This window comes from Symsagittifera roscoffensis, chromosome 2 (genome assembly GCF_963678635.1).
Source record: "Symsagittifera roscoffensis chromosome 2, txSymRosc1.1, whole genome shotgun sequence".
In the NCBI taxonomy this organism is placed as follows: Eukaryota; Metazoa; Xenacoelomorpha; order Acoela; family Convolutidae; genus Symsagittifera; species Symsagittifera roscoffensis.
The window spans coordinates 53,013,843-53,036,370 of NC_087063.1; the positions used below are offsets into that span (position 1 = coordinate 53,013,843).

The 22,528-nt window shown below is 32.6% G+C and overlaps 1 protein-coding gene across 1 annotated transcript in view; it reads left to right on the forward strand.

The window, feature by feature from the left end:
- LOC134839874 (acetylcholine receptor subunit alpha-type acr-16-like) overlaps positions 1-21,596 on the forward strand; it is a 59,065-nt gene extending 37,469 nt beyond the window's left edge. Inside the window, exon 5 of the mRNA XM_063855498.1 lies at positions 21,466-21,596. Coding sequence (XP_063711568.1) covers positions 21,466-21,596 — 131 coding nt within the window. The remainder of the gene's footprint in view (positions 1-21,465) is intronic.
- Positions 21,597-22,528: the final 932 nt, after the last annotated feature.

Genomic DNA, 22,528 nt, shown 5'->3' on the forward strand with positions numbered 1-22,528 from the left:
ACGATTGAACACTGTTCAGAAAGACTTGTACGAGATTGAGTTACTAAAGTCAACAATTGAGCACACAGAACCCATAATAGTCGGATTTTTCATTCTGCAGTATGCAATGCTGAGAATGCTTGAGCTTTACTACAATTTTTTTGACAAATTTTGTGATGTAAATAAGTTCGAGGAATTAGAAATGGACACGGAATCGCTTTATTTAGCTATTGCTGAGGAAAATTTGTATGATTGTATTCGTCCGGAGAAAAAAGTTGACTGGGAAAAATTGAGAGAAAAAGATTGCAGAGATTCATTCAGAGCAGATTCAAAAACAAACTTTTATCGACGAACATGTTGTAGCGTTCACAAGAAGCACGATAAACGAGAGCCTGGTCTGTTCAAAGAAGAATTTAGGTGTACGGAGATGCTATGTTTATGCAGCAATACTTATTGTTGCTATGACAACAAATCAGACAAAATGAAGTTTAGCAGCAAAGGATTGAATAAAAGAATTCTAGAGGAATCCGGTGATGGGCCTATGGAAAAATACAGGAAAGTAATCGACGAAGCAATCAACTTGACTTCAACAAACAGAGGATTTAGAACCATTAATCATATGGTTGCTACATACGAGCAAACAAAGAAGGGATTGAGCTACTTTTACCCCAAAAGACAAGTTCAGGACGACGGAATACACACAAAACCTTTGAACTTGTAAATAACTGATGGTGTAAAAGCATTCATTTCAGTATTGATTAATTAACTGTAACCTTGTGGTTACATGATTATACGAAGCAGTAATTTATATACTTCATCTTTTGAATATAATTTTTTTTCTTCAAAAAACATGATTTTTTTTCTCGAAGTTTCGTTAGGTTTCAGTTTAGCTTTAGATAGTTTTCTCGTTGAATTAAACCTATAAAACAATAACTAAAACATCTAAACCGTAGAAGCTAGCTAAGAAACGCAAGTATCGGCAAAATCGAGCTCAAAAAATTCGGGCGCCAAAAATTTTTCTGAAACTTACCATCTTACCATCTGGAACCTCGTATCTTAATACATTGGGAAACCTATTCCCTATCCTAATACATTGGAAAATCTATAGCCTAGCTTAATACATAGCCTGCTGACCGGATACTCTATAGCCTATGTTAATACATGGGGGTTAATACACGACATAAGAAAACATTCCCTAATGATTTATAGTTATTTTATATAAAATAGTATATGATACAAAAACTCCCTTACTGCGTTGTATTTCTTTCATTTCCAAAGTAAAAAAAAATGGAGATATACCTACACTACAGTACATGAATTATCAATCCTTTACAAATTTAAAGTTAAAAATTATTTATAAAACTCTTTCCATAGCATAAAAATAGAACTGAGGGATACTACAGGCGGAAAATCTTCCTTTTGTGTTCTTAGGAACTACACGAGTTGTTCTCTTGTTTTCAGATTTCGGAGAATCATTTTTGATATATACTTCATACGAAAAAGTTTTTCAAAGTTCAGCTAATTTTCACAGTTTTCGTGGACATGGAAGACAGCGTGGAAGAGGTTTTGGTGCTCTTGCGAAAACTCTTGGGAGAACTGCATTCCACTGCATTCTCAGCTGGAAAAAGAAAAAGAGGAGATTTATTTGAAATTGCAACAACAGAGATGGGAGACGTCGTTAGTGGAACAAAAAAAAACATTAGCACAAGATGTTGGAACAAAAACATTTAGGAGGTGGAAAAAAAAAACCAAGCGTAGAACTAGTAGAGACATTTCTCGAAAAAGTAGTTCGAAACCAGTCTCTCTCGCAAAGACATTTTTGACAAAATAAAACGAGTATAAATCAAAGTAGTCAGTTTCGGTACGGAGCTTTTACAAATTCGTCTTTGGAAATTTTTTATTAAATCCCAGTTTCGGAAACAATTATTTCATCTTACAGCCAAGAAGTATTTCCCAGTACATCTCTGGATGAAAGCAGTATTGAGTTTGAATTTGAGACGGACCGTAGCCTTTATTTGGATATACGTGAAACCCACCTCAGTTTAAAGCTTCAATTATTCAAAGGAAGTCTGTTTGATGCTTTTAAAAAAGGAGAAGCATAATATAAAGCGAAATCAGAAGATGACTCAGATGAGGACCTACAAACTTACTTAATTTATGTATACAATCTTCTCTATTCTCTATTCTCCAATTATAAAGTTTAATTTAACAATACAATGGTTTACAACGCCAATCGATTATATCTTCATAAAGCACAAACATCGCAAAAATTCAACTCAATGGCAGTGAGTAATAAAGGAAAAGTTGCTTGTCACGGATATGGTTTTGAAGATTTTCCGGAAGCATTTGATATGTATCCGTTCACTGATAGGACTAACTCTTTTTAGAATCAGGGATAACTTTTTCACTTTATGGCAGGCTTGCCATTGATTTTACTTGTGAAAAATTATTACTACGAAAAACTGAACTTGGAATTAAATCAATTCGAGCAAGACCTAATTTTTACATGCTGTCTAATAACCGAAAAGTTAACCTGAAATTTGTTGATTGTTCGCTGTTTACTAGAAGAACTTTAGTAACTGAACCTAATCATCAATACTTGCAATGCAATCTGGAAAAGGAATCTGCTCATTGAAATTACATGGTAACGTTAGCAAGACTCTTTATCATTCCGTCTTGTCAAAACCAGTTTATTCTGGAAATGTTTTCAATGATGCCCCAATGAGAAGAGCTGCTGCAATGAATACAAATTCAGCCGTTGCGGGATCATTTCATGGAAATCCTTTCAACTATCAACAATTTCATTTAAGAGAGCTTAGAATTATTCGGGGGTGAAAGAGCAATTATTTCTTTAGATACAACTTCTCCTTGTCGCCCCTATGTTAAAATAATGAAAGCAATGCAGTTTAACGAAGATTTTCCAGCTCTTCCTATGGGAAATTTTCAAAATCACTATAATCTAGTTTTTGACTTGACTTCTTACAGGATGCAGCTGAACAGTTGGATAAATCAGAACTTAGCAGAGAAAGCTTGAGATTTGAAATGTTTGTCCAGTTTCACTTGGAGCAAGAAACGGAAGTGATAGGCTTGGGAAAAAGACTATCAAACATTCAAATTGACAAATTGGGAACAGTCGCTAACAATGTTTATTTATTTTTGAGTTTTCAGGTTCCTATAGACACATGGTAACTTTTTTCGGGACTTTCCATCGTTATTGTCTCTGTTCTATCTATTTTGTTTTTCTTCAGAGCTAAAACTTCAGAAAAAATAGAAAATGAATGCTGTTTAATTGATAAACCGAGACATTTCTTCAACCTAGAATGTAAGACAGTGTTCAATAACATTTGCCCACTACATAAGACTTGTGTATTGGACATTGTTGATTCAATGCCTAAATACGTGAAAGTCAAACTATCAAGTTCTTTGTTTTTAGATCAGTTCATTTTTCAAGTTCACTTGTTCAAAATTATTGAAAGAATTCCTGAGCTCAGGTTTAAGTACAGTGGATCTTACCCCTCTGATAAAGTACCTCAACAAACAAAATATTCTTTTGCAATGATGAACTCAGCTCAAAGCACTGATGGAGGAGAACACTGGATCATGATAGCTCGATTGAACAAGAATTACTTTTTTGCTGATTCTTTGGAGCAAAAAAGAACAACAAAATCCTTTGTAACAAAAAAAGTATCGGCGAATGGTTACCAGAAAAATAAAAAAAATGATAATTTGTGTGGATTTTACGCAATTTATTCTTCACATTTTACTTTTTAAATTCTACTTAAACACTTGAATTGAATTCATGATGTGCATGGTTTGAATATCATCAAATAAATTTATGTAAAAGTGCACTTTTAATTTGTAAGCGTAAAATTTTGCACTAAGTTTACTATACGATGTAGTGAATTGTTTTTTTGTAAATTATTTAATTTCTCCTAACATTCCTTATTTTTTTTACAAAAAGCTTCTTAGCAACTATCCTTCAACAAAACAAACAAACTCGGGTACTAGGAGAAAGCCCTGCTCAAGACCGAACTATTGATACCCCTCTCACTTAAATCCGTCATCTCTACAACGAGTTCTTCTTAAAAAACTGATATATACTCATCAATAAAAAAAAGTACCGTAACAACAAATAAATGACCAAAAAAAGTGACTGAAAACGTCTAACTGTGAATCTGATGATAACATCATCAACACTGTTGTACTTTATGCTTAAGCTCAAAGTTTTATCATCCTAGCTTCAATATACAATGAGTTATCACATCTTTTATCGAACCCTTCAACTGGTTTTAACGTTTCACTAATAAATATGCATATATTTTTCCTAAATACTTAACAAAACAAACAAACTCGGGTACTAGGAGAAAGCCCTGCTTAAGACCGAACTAATGATACCCCTCCCACTTAAATCCGTCATCTCTACGAAAAGTTTTTCCTAAAAACCTGATGTGTACTCCTTAAAAAAAGTCCTGTAACAACAAAAAGGACTTTAACAAAAAATGACCGAAAAAAATGACTGAAAACTTTTTAACAGTAAATCTGATGAAAATATCATCAAAAATGTTGTACTTTACGCTTAAACTCAAAATTTTATCTGCCTAGCTTCAATATACAATGAGTTATCGCATCTTTTATCGAGCCCTTCAACTGGTTTTAACGTTTCTCTAATAAATATTCGTATTTTTTTTCCAAAATACTTACCAAAACAAACAAACTCGGGTACTAGGAGAAAGCCCTGCCCAAGACCAAACTAATCATACTCCTTCCACCGAGGTCCGTCATCTCTACGAAAAGTTCTTCCTAAAAAACTGATGTGTACTCATTTAAAAAAAAGTCCTGTAACATTAAAAAGGACTAACAAAAAATGACCAAAAAAAGTGACTGAAAACACTTTAACAGTAAATCTGATAAAACATCATGAATAATGTTGTAATTTACGCTTAACCTCAAAGCTTTATCATCTTAGCTTCAATATACAATGAGTTATCACATCTTTTATCGAGCCCTTCAACTGGTTTTGACGTTTCTCTAATAAATATGCATATATTTTTCCTAAATACTTAACAAAACAAACAAACTCGGGTACTAGGAGAAAGCCCTGCTTAATACCGAACTATTGATACCCCTCACACTTAAATCCGTCTTTTCTATGAGGAGTTCTCTTAAAAAAACTGATGTGTACTCATAAAAAAAAAGCCTGTAACAACAAAAAATGACCAAAAAAAGTGATTGAAAAGACTTTAACAGGAAATCTGATAATAACATCATCAATAATGTTGTAAGTTACGCTTATCCTCAAAGTTTTATTATCCTAGCTTCAATATACATTGAGTTATCACATCTTTTATCGAGCCCTTCAACTGGTTTTAACGTTTCTCTAATGAATCTGCCTATATTTTTCCTAAATACTTAACAAAACAAACAAACTCGGGTACTAGGAGAAAGCCCTGCTTAAGACCGAACTAATGATACCCCTTCCACTTAAATCCGTCATCTCTACGAAAAGTTCTTTCTAAAAAACTGATGTGTACTCCTTAAAAAAAGGCCTGTAACAACAAAAAGGACTTTAACAAAAAATGACCAAAAAAATGACTGAAAACTTTTTAACAGTAAACCTGATAATAACATCATCAAACTGTTGTCCTTCACGCTTAAACTAAAAATTTTATCTGCCTAGCTTCAATATACAATGAGTTATCACATCTTTTATCGAGCCCTTCAACTGGTTTTAACGTTTCTCTAATAAATATGCATATATTTTTCCTAAATACTTAACAAAACAAACAAAGTCGGGTACTAGGAGAAAGCCCTGCTCAAGGCCGAACTATTGATACTCCTCTCACTTAAATTCGTCATCTCTACGACGAGTTCTTTTTAAAAAACTGATGTATACTCATTAATAAAAAAAAAGTACTTTAACAACAAAAAAATGACCAAAAAAAGTGGCTGAAAACGTAAATCTGATAATAACATCATCAACACTGTTGTACTTTACGCTTAACCTCAAAGTTTTATTATCCTAGATTCATTATAAAATGAGTTATCACATCTTTTATCGAGCCCTTCAACTGGTTTTAACATTTCTCTAATAAATATGCATATATTTTTCCTAAATAATTAACAAAACAAACAAACTCGGGTACTAAGAGAAAGCCTTGCTTAAGACCGAACTAATGATACCCCTCCCACTTGAATCCGTCATCTCTATGAGGAGTTCTCTTAAAAAAACTGATGTGTACTCATTAAAAAAAAGTCCTGTAACAACAAAAAGGACTTTAACAAAAAATGACCAAAAAAACAACTGAACAATTTTTAACAGTAAATCTGATAATCACATCATCAACACTGTTGTACTTTACGCTTAAACTCAAAATTTTATCTGCCTAGCTTCAATATACAATGGGTTATCACATCTTTTATCGAGCCCTTCAACTGGTTATAACGTTTCTCTAATAAATATGCATATATTTTTCCTAAATACTTACAAAAACAAACAAACTCGGGTACTAGGAGAAAGCCCTGCCCAAGACCTAACTCATGATACTCCTCCCACCGAAGTCCATCATCTCTACGAAAAGTTCTTACTAAAAACTGATGTGTACTCACAAAAAAAAAGTCCTGTAACAAAAAAAAGGACTAACAAAAAATGACCAAAAAAAGTGACTGAAAACACTTTAACGGTAAATCTGATAAAAACATCATCAATAATAAGGTAATTTACACTTAACCTCAAAGCTTTATCATCTTAGCTTCAATATACAATGATATATCACATCTTTTAACGAGCCCTTCAACTGGTTTTTACGTTTCTCTAATAAATATGCATATATTTTTCCTAAATACTTAACAAAACCAACAAACTCGGGTACTAGGAGAAAACCCTGCTCAAGACTGAACTCTTGATACCCCTCTCCTTAAAACCGTCATCTCTACGACGAGTTCTTCTTAAAAAACTGATGTATACTCATTAATAAAAAAAAAGTACTGTAACAACAAAAAAATGACCAAAAAAAGTGACTGAAAACGTTTAACTATAAATCTGATAATAACATCATCAACACTGTTGTACTTTACGCTTAATCTCAAAGTTTTATTAATCTAGCTTCAATATAAAATGAGTTATCACATCTTTTTTCGAGCCCTTCAACTGGTTTTAACGTTTCTCTAATAAATATGCATATATTTTTCCTAAATAATTAACAAAACCAACAAACTCGGGTACTAGGAGAAAGCCCTGCTCAAGACCAAACTATTGATACCCCTCTCACTTAAATCCTTCATCTATACGACGAGTTCTTCTTAAAAAACTGATGTATACTCATTAATAAAAAAGAAAGTACTGTAACAACAAAAAAATGACCAAAAAAAGTGATTGAAAACGTTTAACTATAAATCTGATGATAACATCATCAACACTGTTGTACTTTACGCTTAACCTCAAAGTTTTATTATTCTAGCTTCAATATACAATGAGTTATCACATCTTTTTTCGAGCCCATCAACTGGTTTTAACGTTTCTCTAATAAATATGCATATATTTTTCCTAAATACTTAACAAAACAAACAAACTCGGGTACTAGGAGAAAACCCTGCTCAAGACCAAACTATTGATACCCCTCTCCTTAAAACCGTCATCTCTACGACGAGTTCTTTGTCAAAAACTGATGTATAATCATTAATAAAAAAAAAGTACTGTAACAACAAAAAAATGACCAAAAAATGTGACTGAAAACGTTTAACTATAAATCTGATAATAACATCATCAACACTGTTGTACTTTACGCTTAACCTCATAGTTTTATTATTCTAGCTTCAATATACAATGAGTTATCACATCTTTTTTCGAGCCCTTCAACTGGTTTTAACGTTTCTCTAATAAATATTCTTATTTTTTTTCCAAAATACTTACCAAAACAAACAAACTCGGGTACTAGGAGAAAGCCCTGCCCAAGACCAAACTAATCATACTCCTTCCACCGAGGTCCGTCATCTCTACGAAAAGTTCTTCCTAAAAAACTGATGTGTACTCATTTAAAAAAAAGTCCTGTAACATTAAAAAGGACTAACAAAAAATGACCAAAAAAAGTGACTGAAAAATCTTTAACAGTAAATCTGATAAAACATCATGAATAATGTTGTAATTTACGCTTAACCTCAAAGCTTTATCATCCTAGCTTCAATATATAAACAATGAGTTATCACATCTTTTATCGAGCCCTTGAACTGGTTCCAACGTTTCTCTAATAAATATGCATATATTTTTCCTAAATACTTAACAAAACAAACAAACTTGGGTACTAGGAGAAAGCCCCGCTCAAGATCGAACTATTGACACCCCTCTCACTTAAATCCGTCATCTATACGACGAGTTTTTACTTAAAAAACTGATGTATACTCATTAATAAAAAGAAAGTACTGTAACAACAAAAAAATGACCAAAAAAGTGACTGAAAACGTTTAACTGTAAATTTGATAAGAACATCATCAACACTGTTGTACTTTACGCTTAACCTCAAAGTTTTATCATCCTAGCTTCAATATACAATGAGTTATCACGTCTTTTATCGAGCCCTTCAATTGGTTTTAACGTTTCTCTAATAAATATGCATATATTTTTCCTAAAACCTTACCAAAACAAACAAACTCGGGTACTAGGAGAAAGCCCCGCTCAAGATCGAACTATTGACACCCCTCTCACTTAAATCCGTCATCTATACGACGAGTTCTTCTTAAAAAACTGATGTATACTCATTAATAAAAAGAAAGTACTGTAACAACAAAAAAATGACCAAAAAAAGTGACTGAAAACGTTTAACTATAAATCTGATAATAACATCATCAACACTGTTGTGCTTTACGCTTAATCTCAAAGTTTTATTATTCTAGCTTCAATATACAATGAGTTATCACATCTTTTTTCGAGCCCTTCAACTGGTTTTAACGTTTCTCTAATAAATATGCATATATTTTTCCTAAATAATTAACAAAACCAACAAACTCGGGTACTAGGAGAAAACCCTGCTCAAGACCAAACTATTGATACCCCTCTCACTTAAATCCTTCATCTATACGACGAGTTCTTCTTAAAAAACTGATGTATACCCATTAATAAAAAAGAAAGTACTGTAACAACAAAAAAATGACCAAAAAAAGTGATTGAAAACGTTTAACTATAAATCTGATGATAACATAATCAACACTGTTGTACTTTACGCTTAACCTCAAAGTTTTATTATTCTAGCTTCAATATACAATGAGTTATCACATCTTTTTTCGAGCCCATCAACTGGTTTTAACGTTTCTCTAATAAATATGCATATATTTTTCCTAAATACTTAACAAAACAAACAAACTCGGGTACTAGGAGAAAACCCTGCTCAAGACCAAACTATTGATACCCCTCTCCTTAAAACCGTCATCTCTACGACGAGTTCTTTGTCAAAAACTGATGTATACTCATTAATAAAAAAAAAGTACTGTAACAACAAAAAAATGACCAAAAAATGTGACTGAAAACGTTTAACTATAAATCTGATAATAACATCATCAACACTGTTGTACTTTACGCTTAACCTCATAGTTTTATTATTCTAGCTTCAATATACAATGAGTTATCACATCTTTTTTCGAGCCCTTCAACTGGTTTTAACGTTTCTCTAATAAATATTCTTATTTTTTTTCCAAAATACTTACCAAAACAAACAAACTCGGGTACTAGGAGAAAGCCCTGCCCAAGACCAAACTAATCATACTCCTTCCACCGAGGTCCGTCATCTCTACGAAAAGTTCTTCCTAAAAAACTGATGTGTACTCATTTAAAAAAAAGTCCTGTAACATTAAAAAGGACTAACAAAAAATGACCAAAAAAAGTGACTGAAAAATCTTTAACAGTAAATCTGATAAAACATCATGAATAATGTTGTAATTTACGCTTAACCTCAAAGCTTTATCATCCTAGCTTCAATATATAAACAATGAGTTATCACATCTTTTATCGAGCCCTTGAACTGGTTCCAACGTTTCTCTAATAAATATGCATATATTTTTCCTAAATACTTAACAAAACAAACAAACTTGGGTACTAGGAGAAAGCCCCGCTCAAGATCGAACTATTGACACCCCTCTCACTTAAATCCGTCATCTATACGACGAGTTCTTCTTAAAAAACTGATGTATACTCATTAATAAAAAGAAAGTACTGTAACAACAAAAAAATGACCAAAAAAGTGACTGAAAACGTTTAACTGTAAATTTGATAAGAACATCATCAACACTGTTGTACTTTACGCTTAACCTCAAAGTTTTATCATCCTAGCTTCAATATACAATGAGTTATCACGTCTTTTATCGAGCCCTTCAATTGGTTTTAACGTTTCTCTAATAAATATGCATATATTTTTCCTAAATACTTAACAAAACAAACAAACTTGGGTACTAGGAGAAAGTCCCGCTCAAGATCGAACTATTGACACCCCTCTCACTTAAATCCGTCATCTATACGACGAGTTCTTCTTAAAAAACTGATGTATACTCATTAATAAAAAGAAAAAACTGTAACAACAAAAAAATGACCAAAAAAGTGACTGAAAACGTTTAACTGTAAATTTGATAAGAACATCATCAACACTGTTGTACTTTACGCTTAACCTCAAAGTTTTATCATCCTAGCTTCAATATACAATGAGTTATCACGTCTTTTATCGAGCCCTTCAATTGGTTTTAACGTTTCTCTAATAAATATGCATATATTTTTCCTAAAACCTTACCAAAACAAACAAACTCGGGTACTAGGAGAAAACCCTGCTTAAGACCGCACTAATGATACTCCTCTCACTTAAATCGAGCATCTCAACGGCGAGTTCTTCTTAAAAAACTGATGTATACTCATTATTTAAAAAAAAAAGTACTGTAACAACAAAAAAATGACCAAAAAAAGTGACTGAAAACGTTTAACTGTAAATCTGATAATAACGTCATCAACACTGTTGTACTTTACGCTTAAACTCAAAATTTTATCATCCTAGTTTCAATATACAATGAGTTATCACATCTTTTATCGAGCCCTTCAACTGGTTTCAACGTTTCACTAATAAATATGCATATTTTTTTTGCTAAATATTTACCAAAACAAACAAACTTGGGTACTAGGAGAAAGCCCTGCTCAAGACCGAACTATTGATACCCCTCTCACTTAAATCCGTCATCTCTACAACGAGTTCTTCTTAAAAAACTGATATATACTCATCAATAAAAAAAAGTACCGTAACAATAAAAAAATGACCAAAAAAAGTGACTGAAAACGTCTAACTGTGAATCTGATGATAACATCATCAACACTGTTGTACTTTATGCTTAAGCTCAAAGTTTTATCATCCTAGCTTCAATATACAATGAGTTATCACATCTTTTATCGAACCCTTCAACTGGTTTTAACGTTTCACTAATAAATATGCATATATTTTTCCTAAATACTTAACAAAACAAACAAACTCGGGTACTAGGAGAAAACCCTGCTTAAGACCGAACTAATGATACTCCTCTCACTTAAATCCAGCATCTCAACGGCGAGTTCTTCTTAAAAAACTGATGTATACTCATTATTAAAAAAAAAAGTACTGTAACAACAAAAAAATGACCAAAAAAAGTGACTGAAAACGTTTAACTGTAAATCTGATAATAACGTCATCAAAACTGTTGTACTTTACGCTTAAACTCAAAATTTTATCATCCTAGTTTCAATATACAATGAGTTATCACATCTTTTATCGAGCCCTTCAACTGGTTTCAACGTTTCACTAATAAATATGCATATTTTTTTTGCTAAATATTTACCAAAACAAACAAACTTGGGTACTAGGAGAAAGCCCTGCTCAAGACCGAACAATTGATACCCCTCTCACTTAAATCCGTCATCTCTACAACGAGTTCTTCTTAAAAAACTGATATATACTCATCAATAAAAAAAGTACCGTAACAACAAAAAAATGACCAAAAAAAGTGACTGAAAACGTCTAACTGTGAATCTGATAATAACGTCATCAACACTGTTGTACTTTATGCTTAAGCTCAAAGTTTTATCATCCTAGCTTCAATATACAATGAGTTATCACATCTTTTATCGAACCCTTCAACTGGTTTTAACGTTTCACTAATAAATATGCATATATTTTTCCTAAATACTTAACAAAACAAACAAACTCGGGTACTAGGAGAAACCCTGCTTAAGACCGAACTAATGATACTCCTCTCACTTAAATCCAGCATCTCAACGGCGAGTTCTTCTTAAAAAACTGATGTATACTCATTATTAAAAAAAAAAGTACTGTAACAACAAAAAAATGACCAAAAAAAGTGACTGAAAACGTTTAACTGTAAATCTGATAATAACGTCATCAACACTGTTGTACTTTATGCTTAAGCTCAAAGTTTTATCATCCTAGCTTCAATATACAATGAGTTATCACATCTTTTATCGAACCCTTCAACTGGTTTTAACGTTTCACTAATAAATATGCATATATTTTTCCTAAATACTTAACAAAACAAACAAACTCGGGTACTAGGAGAAAGCCCTGCTTAAGACCGAACTAATGATACCCCTCCCACTTAAATCCGTCATCTCTACGAAAAGTTTTTCCTAAAAACCTGATGTGTACTCCTTAAAAAAAGTCGTGTAACAACAAAAAGGACTTTAACAAAAAATGACCGAAAAAAATGACTGAAAACTTTTTAACAGTAAATCTGATGAAAATATCATCAAAACTGTTGTACTTTACGCTCAAACTCAAAATTTTATCTGCCTAGCTTCAATATACAATGAGTTATCGCATCTTTTATCGAGCCCTTCAACTGGTTTTAACGTTTCTCTAATAAATATTCGTATTTTTTTCCAAAATACTTACCAAAACAAACAAACTCGGGTACTAGGAGAAAGCCCTGCCCAAGACCAAACTAATCATACTCCTTCCACCGAGGTCCCTCATCTCTACGAAAAGTTCTTCTTAAAAAACTGATGTGTACTCATTTGAAAAAAAGTCCTGTAACATTAAAAAGGACTAACAAAAAATGACCAAAAAAAGTGACTGAAAACACTTTAACAGTAAATCTGATAAAACATCAAGAATAATGTTGTAATTTACGCTTAACCTCAAAGCTTTATCATCTTAGCTTCAATATACAATGAGTTATCACATCTTTTATCGAGCCCTTCAACTGGTTTTGACGTTTCTCTAATAAATATGCATATATTTTTCCTAAATACTTAACAAAACAAACAAACTCGGGTACTAGGAGAAAGCCCTGCTTAATACCGAACTATTGATACCCCTCACACTTAAATCCGTCTTTTCTATGAGGAGTTCTCTTAAAAAAACTGATGTGTACTCATCAAAAAAAAGCCTGTAACAACAAAAAATGACCAAAAAAAGTGATTGAAAACACTTTAACAGGAAATCTGATAATAACATCATCAATAATGTTGTAAGTTACGCTTATCCTCAAAGTTTTATTATCCTAGCTTCAATATACATTGAGTTATCACATCTTTTATCGAGCCCTTCAACTGGTTTTAACGTTTCTCTAATGAATATGCCTATATTTTTCCTAAATACTTAACAAAACAAACAAACTCGGGTACTAGGAGAAAGCCCTGCTTAAGACCGAACTAATGATACTCCTTCCACTTAAATCCGTCATCTCTACGAAAAGTTCTTTCTAAAAAACTGATGTGTACTCCTTAAAAAAAGGCCTGTAACAACAAAAAGGACTTTAACAAAAATTGACCAAAAAAATGACTGAAAACTTTTTAACAGTAAACCTGATAATAACATCATCAAACTGTTGTCCTTCACGCTTAAACTAAAAATTTTATCTGCCTAGCTTCAATATACATTGAGTTATCACATCTTTTATCGAGCCCTTCAACTGGTTTTAACGTTTCTCTAATGAATATGCCTATATTTTTCCTAAATACTTAACAAAACAAACAAACTCGGGTACTAGGAGAAAGCCCTGCTTAAGACCGAACTAATGATACTCCTTCCACTTAAATCCGTCATCTCTACGAAAAGTTCTTTCTAAAAAACTGATGTGTACTCCTTAAAAAAAGGCCTGTAACAACAAAAAGGACTTTAACAAAAATTGACCAAAAAAATGACTGAAAACTTTTTAACAGTAAACCTGATAATAACATCATCAAACTGTTGTCCTTCACGCTTAAACTAAAAATTTTATCTGCCTAGCTTCAATATACAATGAGTTATCACATCTTTTATCGAGCCCTTCAACTGGTTTTAACGTTTCTCTAATAAATATGCATATATTTTTCCTAAATAATTACAAAAACAAACAAACTCGGGTACTAGGAGAAAGCCCTGCTTAAGACCGAACTAATGATACTCCTTCCACTTAAATCCGTCATCTCTACGAAAAGTTCTTTCTAAAAAACTGATGTGTACTCCTTAAAAAAAGGCCTGTAACAACAAAAAGGACTTTAACAAAAATTGACCAAAAAAATGACTGAAAACTTTTTAACAGTAAACCTGATAATAACATCATCAAACTGTTGTCCTTCACGCTTAAACTAAAAATTTTATCTGCCTAGCTTCAATATACATTGAGTTATCACATCTTTTATCGAGCCCTTCAACTGGTTTTAACGTTTCTCTAATGAATATGCCTATATTTTTCCTAAATACTTAACAAAACAAACAAACTCGGGTACTAGGAGAAAGCCCTGCTTAAGACCGAACTAATGATACTCCTTCCACTTAAATCCGTCATCTCTACGAAAAGTTCTTTCTAAAAAACTGATGTGTACTCCTTAAAAAAAGGCCTGTAACAACAAAAAGGACTTTAACAAAAATTGACCAAAAAAATGACTGAAAACTTTTTAACAGTAAACCTGATAATAACATCATCAAACTGTTGTCCTTCACGCTTAAACTGAAAATTTTATCTGCCTAGCTTCAATATACAATGAGTTATCACATCTTTTATCGAGCCCTTCAACTGGTTTTAACGTTTCTCTAATAAATATGCATATATTTTTCCTAAATAATTACAAAAACAAACAAACTCGGGTACTGGAAGAAAACCCTGCCCAAGACCAAACTAATGATACTCCTCCCACCGAAGTCCGTCATCTCTACGAAAAGTTCTTACTAAAAAACTGATGTGTACTCACTAAAAAAAACTCCTGTGACAATAAAAAGGACTAACAAAAAATTACCAAAAAAATGACTGAAAACACTTTAACAGTAACTCTGATAAAAATATCATCAATAATGTTGTAATTTACGCTTAACCTCAAAGCTTTATCATCTTAGCTTCAATATACAATGATATATCACATCTTTTAACGAGCCCTTCAACTGGTTTTTACGTTTCTCTAATAAATATGCATATATTTTTCCTAAATACTTAACAAAACAAACAAAGTCGGGTACTAGGAGAAAGCCCTGCTCAAGGCCGAACTATTGATACTCCTCTCACTTAAATTCGTCATCTCTACGACGAGTTCTTTTTAAAAAACTGATGTATACTCATTAATAAAAAAAAAGTACTTTAACAACAAAAAAATGACCAAAAAAAGTGGCTGAAAACGTTTAACTGTAAATCTGATAATAACATCATCAACACTGTTGTACTTTACGCTTAACCTCAAAGTTTTATTATCCTAGATTCATTATAAAATGAGTTATCACATCTTTTATCGAGCCCTTCAACTGGTTTTAACATTTCTCTAATAAATATGCATATATTTTTCCTAAATAATTAACAAAACAAACAAACTCGGGTACTAAGAGAAAGCCTTGCTTAAGACCGAACTAATGATACCCCTCCCACTTGAATCCGTCATCTCTATGAGGAGTTCTCTTAAAAAAACTGATGTGTACTCATTAAAAAAAAGTCCTGTAACAACAAAAAGGACTTTAACAAAAAATGACCAAAAAAACGACTGAACAATTTTTAACAGTAAATCTGATAATCACATCATCAACACTGTTGTACTTTACGCTTAAACTCAAAATTTTATCTGCCTAGCTTCAATATACAATGAGTTATCACATCTTTTATCGAGCCCTTCAACTGGTTTTAACGTTTCTCTAATAAATATGCATAAATTTTTCCTAAATACTTACAAAAACAAACAAACTCGGGTACTAGGAGAAAGCACTGCCCAAGACCTAACTCATGATACTCCTCCCACCGAAGTCCATCATCTCTACGAAAAGTTCTTCCTAAAAACTGATGTGTACTCACTAAAAAAAAAAGTCCTGTAACAAAAAAAAGGACTAACAAAAAATGACCAAAAAAAGTGACTGAAAACACTTTAACGGTAAATCTGATAAAAACATCATCAATAATGTTGTAATTTACGCTTAACCTCAAAGCTTTATCATCTTAGCTTCAATATACAATGATATATCACATCTTTTAACGAGCCCTTCAACTGGTTTTTACGTTTCTCTAATAAATATGCATATATTTTTCCTAAATACTTAACAAAACAAACAAACTCGGGTACTAGGAGAAAACCCTGCTCAAGACTGAACTCTTGATACCCCTCTCCTTAAAACCGTCATCTCTACGACGAGTTCTTCTTAAAAAACTGATGTATACTCATTAATAAAAAAAAAGTACTGTAACAACAAAAAAATGACCAAAAAAAGTGACTGAAAACGTTTAACTATAAATCTGATAATAACATCATCAACACTGTTGTACTTTACGCTTAACCTCAAAGTTTTATTATTCTAGCTTCAATATACAATGAGTTATCACATCTTTTTTCGAGCCCTTCAACTGGTTTTAACGTTTCTCTAATAAATATGCATATATTTTTCCTAAATAATTAACAAAACCAACAAACTCGGGTACTAGGAGAAAGCCCTGCTCAAGACCAAACTATTGATACCCCTCTCACTTAAATCCTTCATCTATACGACGAGTTCTTCTTAAAAAACTGATGTATACTCATTAATAAAAAAGAAAGTACTGTAACAACAAAAAAATGACCAAAAAAAGTGATTGAAAACGTTTAACTATAAATCTGATGATAACATCATCAACACTGTTGTACTTTACGCTTAACCTCAAAGTTTTATTATTCTAGCTTCAATATACAATGAGTTATCACATCTTTTTTCGAGCCCATCAACTGGTTTTAACGTTTCTCTAATAAATATGCATATATTTTTCCTAAATACTTAACAAAACAAACAAACTCGGGTACTAGGAGAAAACCCTGCTCAAGACCAAACTATTGATACCCCTCTCCTTAAAACCGTCATCTCTACGACGAGTTCTTTGTCAAAAACTGATGTATACTCATTAATAAAAAAAAAGTACTGTAACAACAAAAAAATGACCAAAAAATGTGACTGAAAACGTTTAACTATAAATCTGATAATAACATCATCAACACTGTTGTACTTTACGCTTAACCTCATAGTTTTATTATTCTAGCTTCAATATACAATGAGTTATCACATCTTTTTTCGAGCCCTTCAACTGGTTTTAACGTTTCTCTAATAAATATGCATATCTTTTTCCTAAATACTTTCCAAAACAAAGAAACTCGGGTACTAGGAGAAAGTGCTGCTCAAGACCGAACTAATGATATTACTCCCATTTAAATCCGTCATTTCTACGAAAAGTTTTGCCTAAAAAATTGATGTATACTCATTAAAAAAAGACCTGTAACAACAAAAATTGACTAAAAAACCTGACTAAACCTATTTTAACCGTACTCATGATGCTAACATCATGAACACTGGTGTAATCTACGCTTAACCTCGAAGTTGTATCATCCTAGCTGCAATATACATAGAATTCAAGTCCCATATAAGGATAGTCAACTAGCATGGAGGTCATCACGAAAAAAATTCAAAGACCGGTCAAAACAAGCAAAAACGGGTACTGGAAGACAGTATAGACCACGACTGACTGACTGATAGCTTTCATTATCAAACAGGTCAAAATAGCACGGTTTTTATAATATGCACTACTTATAATTCTGTTTTTAAGAAAAAAAAACACTTTTGAGTCGAGTAAGCACAAAAAGCGCCTACCCTAAGTGCTTAGTTGAAAAACATGTACAAAGAAAAAACTGTGTAAACGTCAGTTTTTAATCATCCAAAGGAACATTTCGATCATATATAAATGTTTACAGGTGACAAATGCCTTTGAAAGCGAAAATTCAGATCACATTCTGCTGAACATCATGGACAAGTTAAGCATAAACTAAAGCTTTGGGTTTATCAATTAAAAAAAAAACTAAACCAATTTTTAATGCTTACAGCACAATTTAATGTGCTTTAATACTAAACCTGCTTCTGAAGTCACTCCGAGAGCTACCTCGTTTGCTCAAACTGAAAATTTGTTTAGATGTAATTGCAAAATTCAATGTGTTATTTTGCTACTTTGCATAAATTTTTTTGTTTTTGGTACGGCTTCCCCAATATGTTTTCTTAGAAACTAAAACTACAATAGGTTCATCGTAATCACTCACTTACTCTGTTTATCAACAACACAATTGAGCTTCTAATCACCTTGCATTCCTCAGTAAAAAGCAAAACTTCAAAGACACGAGGAAAAACTCAGAATTGGTATAAAAGTCAATTTTCGCAAAAGTTGCGATTAGACGAAAACATCTTTTTCTCTCTAAATTGGCAAAAAATGGGAGTGCTTTAGAGAGCTCTAGCCATGATCTTTTGATTGAAACTACAATCAAATCATGTTAAATTTGACTCATAGTCCAAGAAAAAAAATATTGATAATAGAATGACTGGCAGCAGAAAAAAGATTATCAACGGAAACTTATTGGATTTCAACAAAAATGGTATGGTTGAGCTTCTCTTGAGCTAACAATATATTATAGTACCATTTTAAGAGCTTAAAATTTCATTTTTTTGTTACGTCCTAAAAGAAAACATTGTGACTAGGAAAAAAAATTTGGCTATTTGTTAGCCTTTTGTTCATCCCTGTATAAAAAACTTCTTTTTTTGATTTTCTTTGGCTTTGAATGAGTTCTAGGAAACCAAATTATAATGAAAAGATTAAGAAAATTTAAAAATATTGAACAAAACATGAGAATTCCGGGATTCTTATGATGACTTGAGCGGTCAGGACTTGAGATAAATGTAAAAGCGAGGTTTTAAGCCTTAATTAAATATTATTACAGCTATAGTTGTTGCTGGTAGCTGGACCAATCGATTAGTGATTGTTGTATACTTGATCAGTATGAATAATTTGGTGATAATAATCAAACGGCAAAATTTCCTTTAAGAACAATCCACATATAAATAGTGATAACTATTTCTCTTGGATAATGTTTGATATTACAGTTCAATGACATCATGATTTTCTAAGATTACGACACAACTACTCTTTAAAAAATTTTTACGGTTTTTGATTTTTCACTGGTCGAACAAACCACTGATCATTTGGTCTAAGACAATGTCGATGAAAATGACATGGCTGCTTCCGTTTTTAGACAATCTACTGGGCCTCTGGATGTTAGAATAACTGCTATCAACCCTTGAGTGGATTTCTTTCTTCTTTTTCTTCAGTAGTCTCCTACTTTGGGGCTATCCTGAATTGGCCCAATCTTCGTCGTTGGTGATGATGGCTGTTAGAAGACGTCAGCTCCATGCAAAACTCCTCAAAATTGCCAGGATTTAATGAATTAGAATATCCGTATTCTTGTTTTTGTCTTCTTCCGCAAGAATTCGTATCGCTTTGATGGCAATCCCACACTCCTGTTACCAAATGATGACTTAGAGGTCAGGACTTGAGATTAATGTAAAAGCGAGGTTTTAAGCATTAATTATATATTCTTACGGCTATCGTTGTTGGTGGTAGCTGGATCAATCGGTTAGTGATTGTTGTATACTTGATCAGTATGAACAATTTGGTGATATTTACAGTATTATATAATAATCAAACAGCAAATTTTCCGTTAGAAACAATCCACAATTAAAAAAAGATAACTATTTCTCCTGGATATTGTTTGATATTACAGTTCAATGACATCATGATATTCTAAGATAATGACAATTATCTCATTTCAAAGCAAAAAACATTTGAAACCGTCTTTTGGCCTAAATTCTCAAAAAATTGAGATAAATCATGAGTATCACTTGATGAATGGATGGACAAACCTGTTTTGTTTTCCCAAAGACGAATATTGTGTCAGTTATTCAGAGTTGATCCAAAGAGAATTGTTCTGGCTAGAAATTTGTTTTTTTTTTTTTCAATTCTTTTTTCCAAAACTTGTGAAAATATTATTATTGAGAAACCCTAATCCTAACCTAACCCTAACCCCAACCTACCCCGAGTAGTTTTCAGAGAAGAAGAACTGCGTGGCTCCGACCTTCGAGATCTCAGTTTTACTCGTCGTAAGCTAACAATTTGTGACGATTAAAACTGAGCAAAAAAAGACCTGGCTTTAAAACCTCGTTTTTGATAAGCAAGGTATTTGAAATTGAGCAAAAGCACTCTTAATTACTGTAAATTTGGTTAAAAACAAGTTTTTACATAATTCTGAACATCTTGCCTTTTATGAAAAAATGGTTATCATACAATTTTCATATATGCAAATTGTATGATAACTATTTTTTTAGCTTCAAATTAAATTTTCGTTTTTGATGAGCAATGTCCTTTAAGTTCAGCAAAAGCACTCTTAAATAATATAAATTTGTTTATAAACAAGTTTGAACAATTTCTGAAAATCTTGGCTTTCATGAAAAAATGGTTATCATACAATTTTCATATATGGAAATTGTATAATAACCATTTTTTTTCAAAAAAAAAAAAAATAAACGTAACTATTTTTCATCACCAGACTGTTGTGTTTGGTTCAAATAGCCGGAGAAACTAGATTGAATCTTTTTTCAATGGTTTTTTGAAATTGTATGAAAATTGTATGATTAGCATTTTTCCATACATTTGAAGCAGGCAATTGTATGATAAGGTTTTTCGGTGTGGGGAAATTTAAAATAAGCATTTTCGGTTTATGGATGTCAACCCGGGGTAACATTACCTTTCCAGGCCTTTTTGTTGGTTTTAATCGGTTTTCTTTATAAGACCGCTCAAAAACCGCTCAAAAACCGCTCAAACCGCTCAAATCTTGCTTGAAAAAAAAACGTTCAAAAATCACCGCAAGAAGTGAGCGGTTTTTGAGCGGTTTTTTTACCAAGATTTGAGCGGTTTGAGCGGTTTTTCTAAAAAAACCGCCCAAACCGCCCAATTCGCCCAAACCGCTCAGACCGCTCAAATCTTGCTGAAAAACCGCTCAAACCGCTCATATCTTTAGCGGTTTTTGAGCGGGATCTCGACCCGGGCAGATGATCAGGTGCAATCGAAAAAGCAACAGGATTTTCTCGCTACTCTGCGTAATAATTGGGTGCATCTTTCTCGCCATTATCCTCCTCTGTTACATTCGTCACTTGGTTGTGTTTGGAGTGAACTTCCCCTGTTCAGATTTGAAGACAGACTACTTCGGCAGACCATATGCAGATGCTGCAGATCCAGTTCCTGATGATGTCGAAGCACAGGAATCCGCACGGGGTCCTTTTGATCCGGAAGAGGTTGCCAGTGGTAAGAAAAATTAAACGCTTGTTGCGACCAAAGCCGTGTTTTCAAATCAAATAAATTGAAAAAAAAATCGAAATTTCTTATTTCTTAAAAAATGTTTCCCCTTTTTATAATGGGCGGGTATGAAACCAGATATAAACAATTTTTATTATTGGTTATAAATTGGATATTCTATCTCTATAAAATGTTTAACATTAACCAATCATGATCCATCTAACTAACAACCCACTTATTTGTAAGTGCTGAAATTACTTGTAATTTCAGCACCAGAGAGATTTGAATTTAACTTAGAAATTAGTTACTTCTCCAAGAGACCTTCAGCAATCGCAATAAGCCAGTATACTCTAGATCTATTGAGCCTAGCAGAGACTAGTTAAACACCCTGAGACTAGTAGATATAAGAGTAAGACTAGGATCGGTATTAGACTAAGAAGTTGCACGAATCTATCATCTTGCCGAAAATACGATAGCGTGACGAGCAGACGGTGTACCCTATCCGAAATTACTCTATGAGTTACGCCTCGAACCTAACTCATATTGTGCGACCAAAAGTCTCGAACAAAACCTTACAAAACAAATTAGCTTAGAACTAACAGATAGATTAGAATTAGACAAAAACATTTTCAAAAATGTTATATGACAATAACCTAATTGAAATGTCTCTACGACTCAACAGATCAGAGCCGCTATTCCGTACAATACGAGATACCAGGTATTGGCAGAAGACCTCGGACGAGAGACGATCTACGACTACAAAGAAACTTACCATTAAGTTTCATGGTCGTACGGCAAAAGCCAACACAAACTTTTATATTTAGAATTTTACTAGCCATGAATTTAGATTTTCATTCTTAAACATAGAAACCTTGAGAAAAAAGCTTCAATGATTATTTCAGGCGCTAAACCGAATTTACTATTGTACAATAACGATTTATATAAACACCTCAAA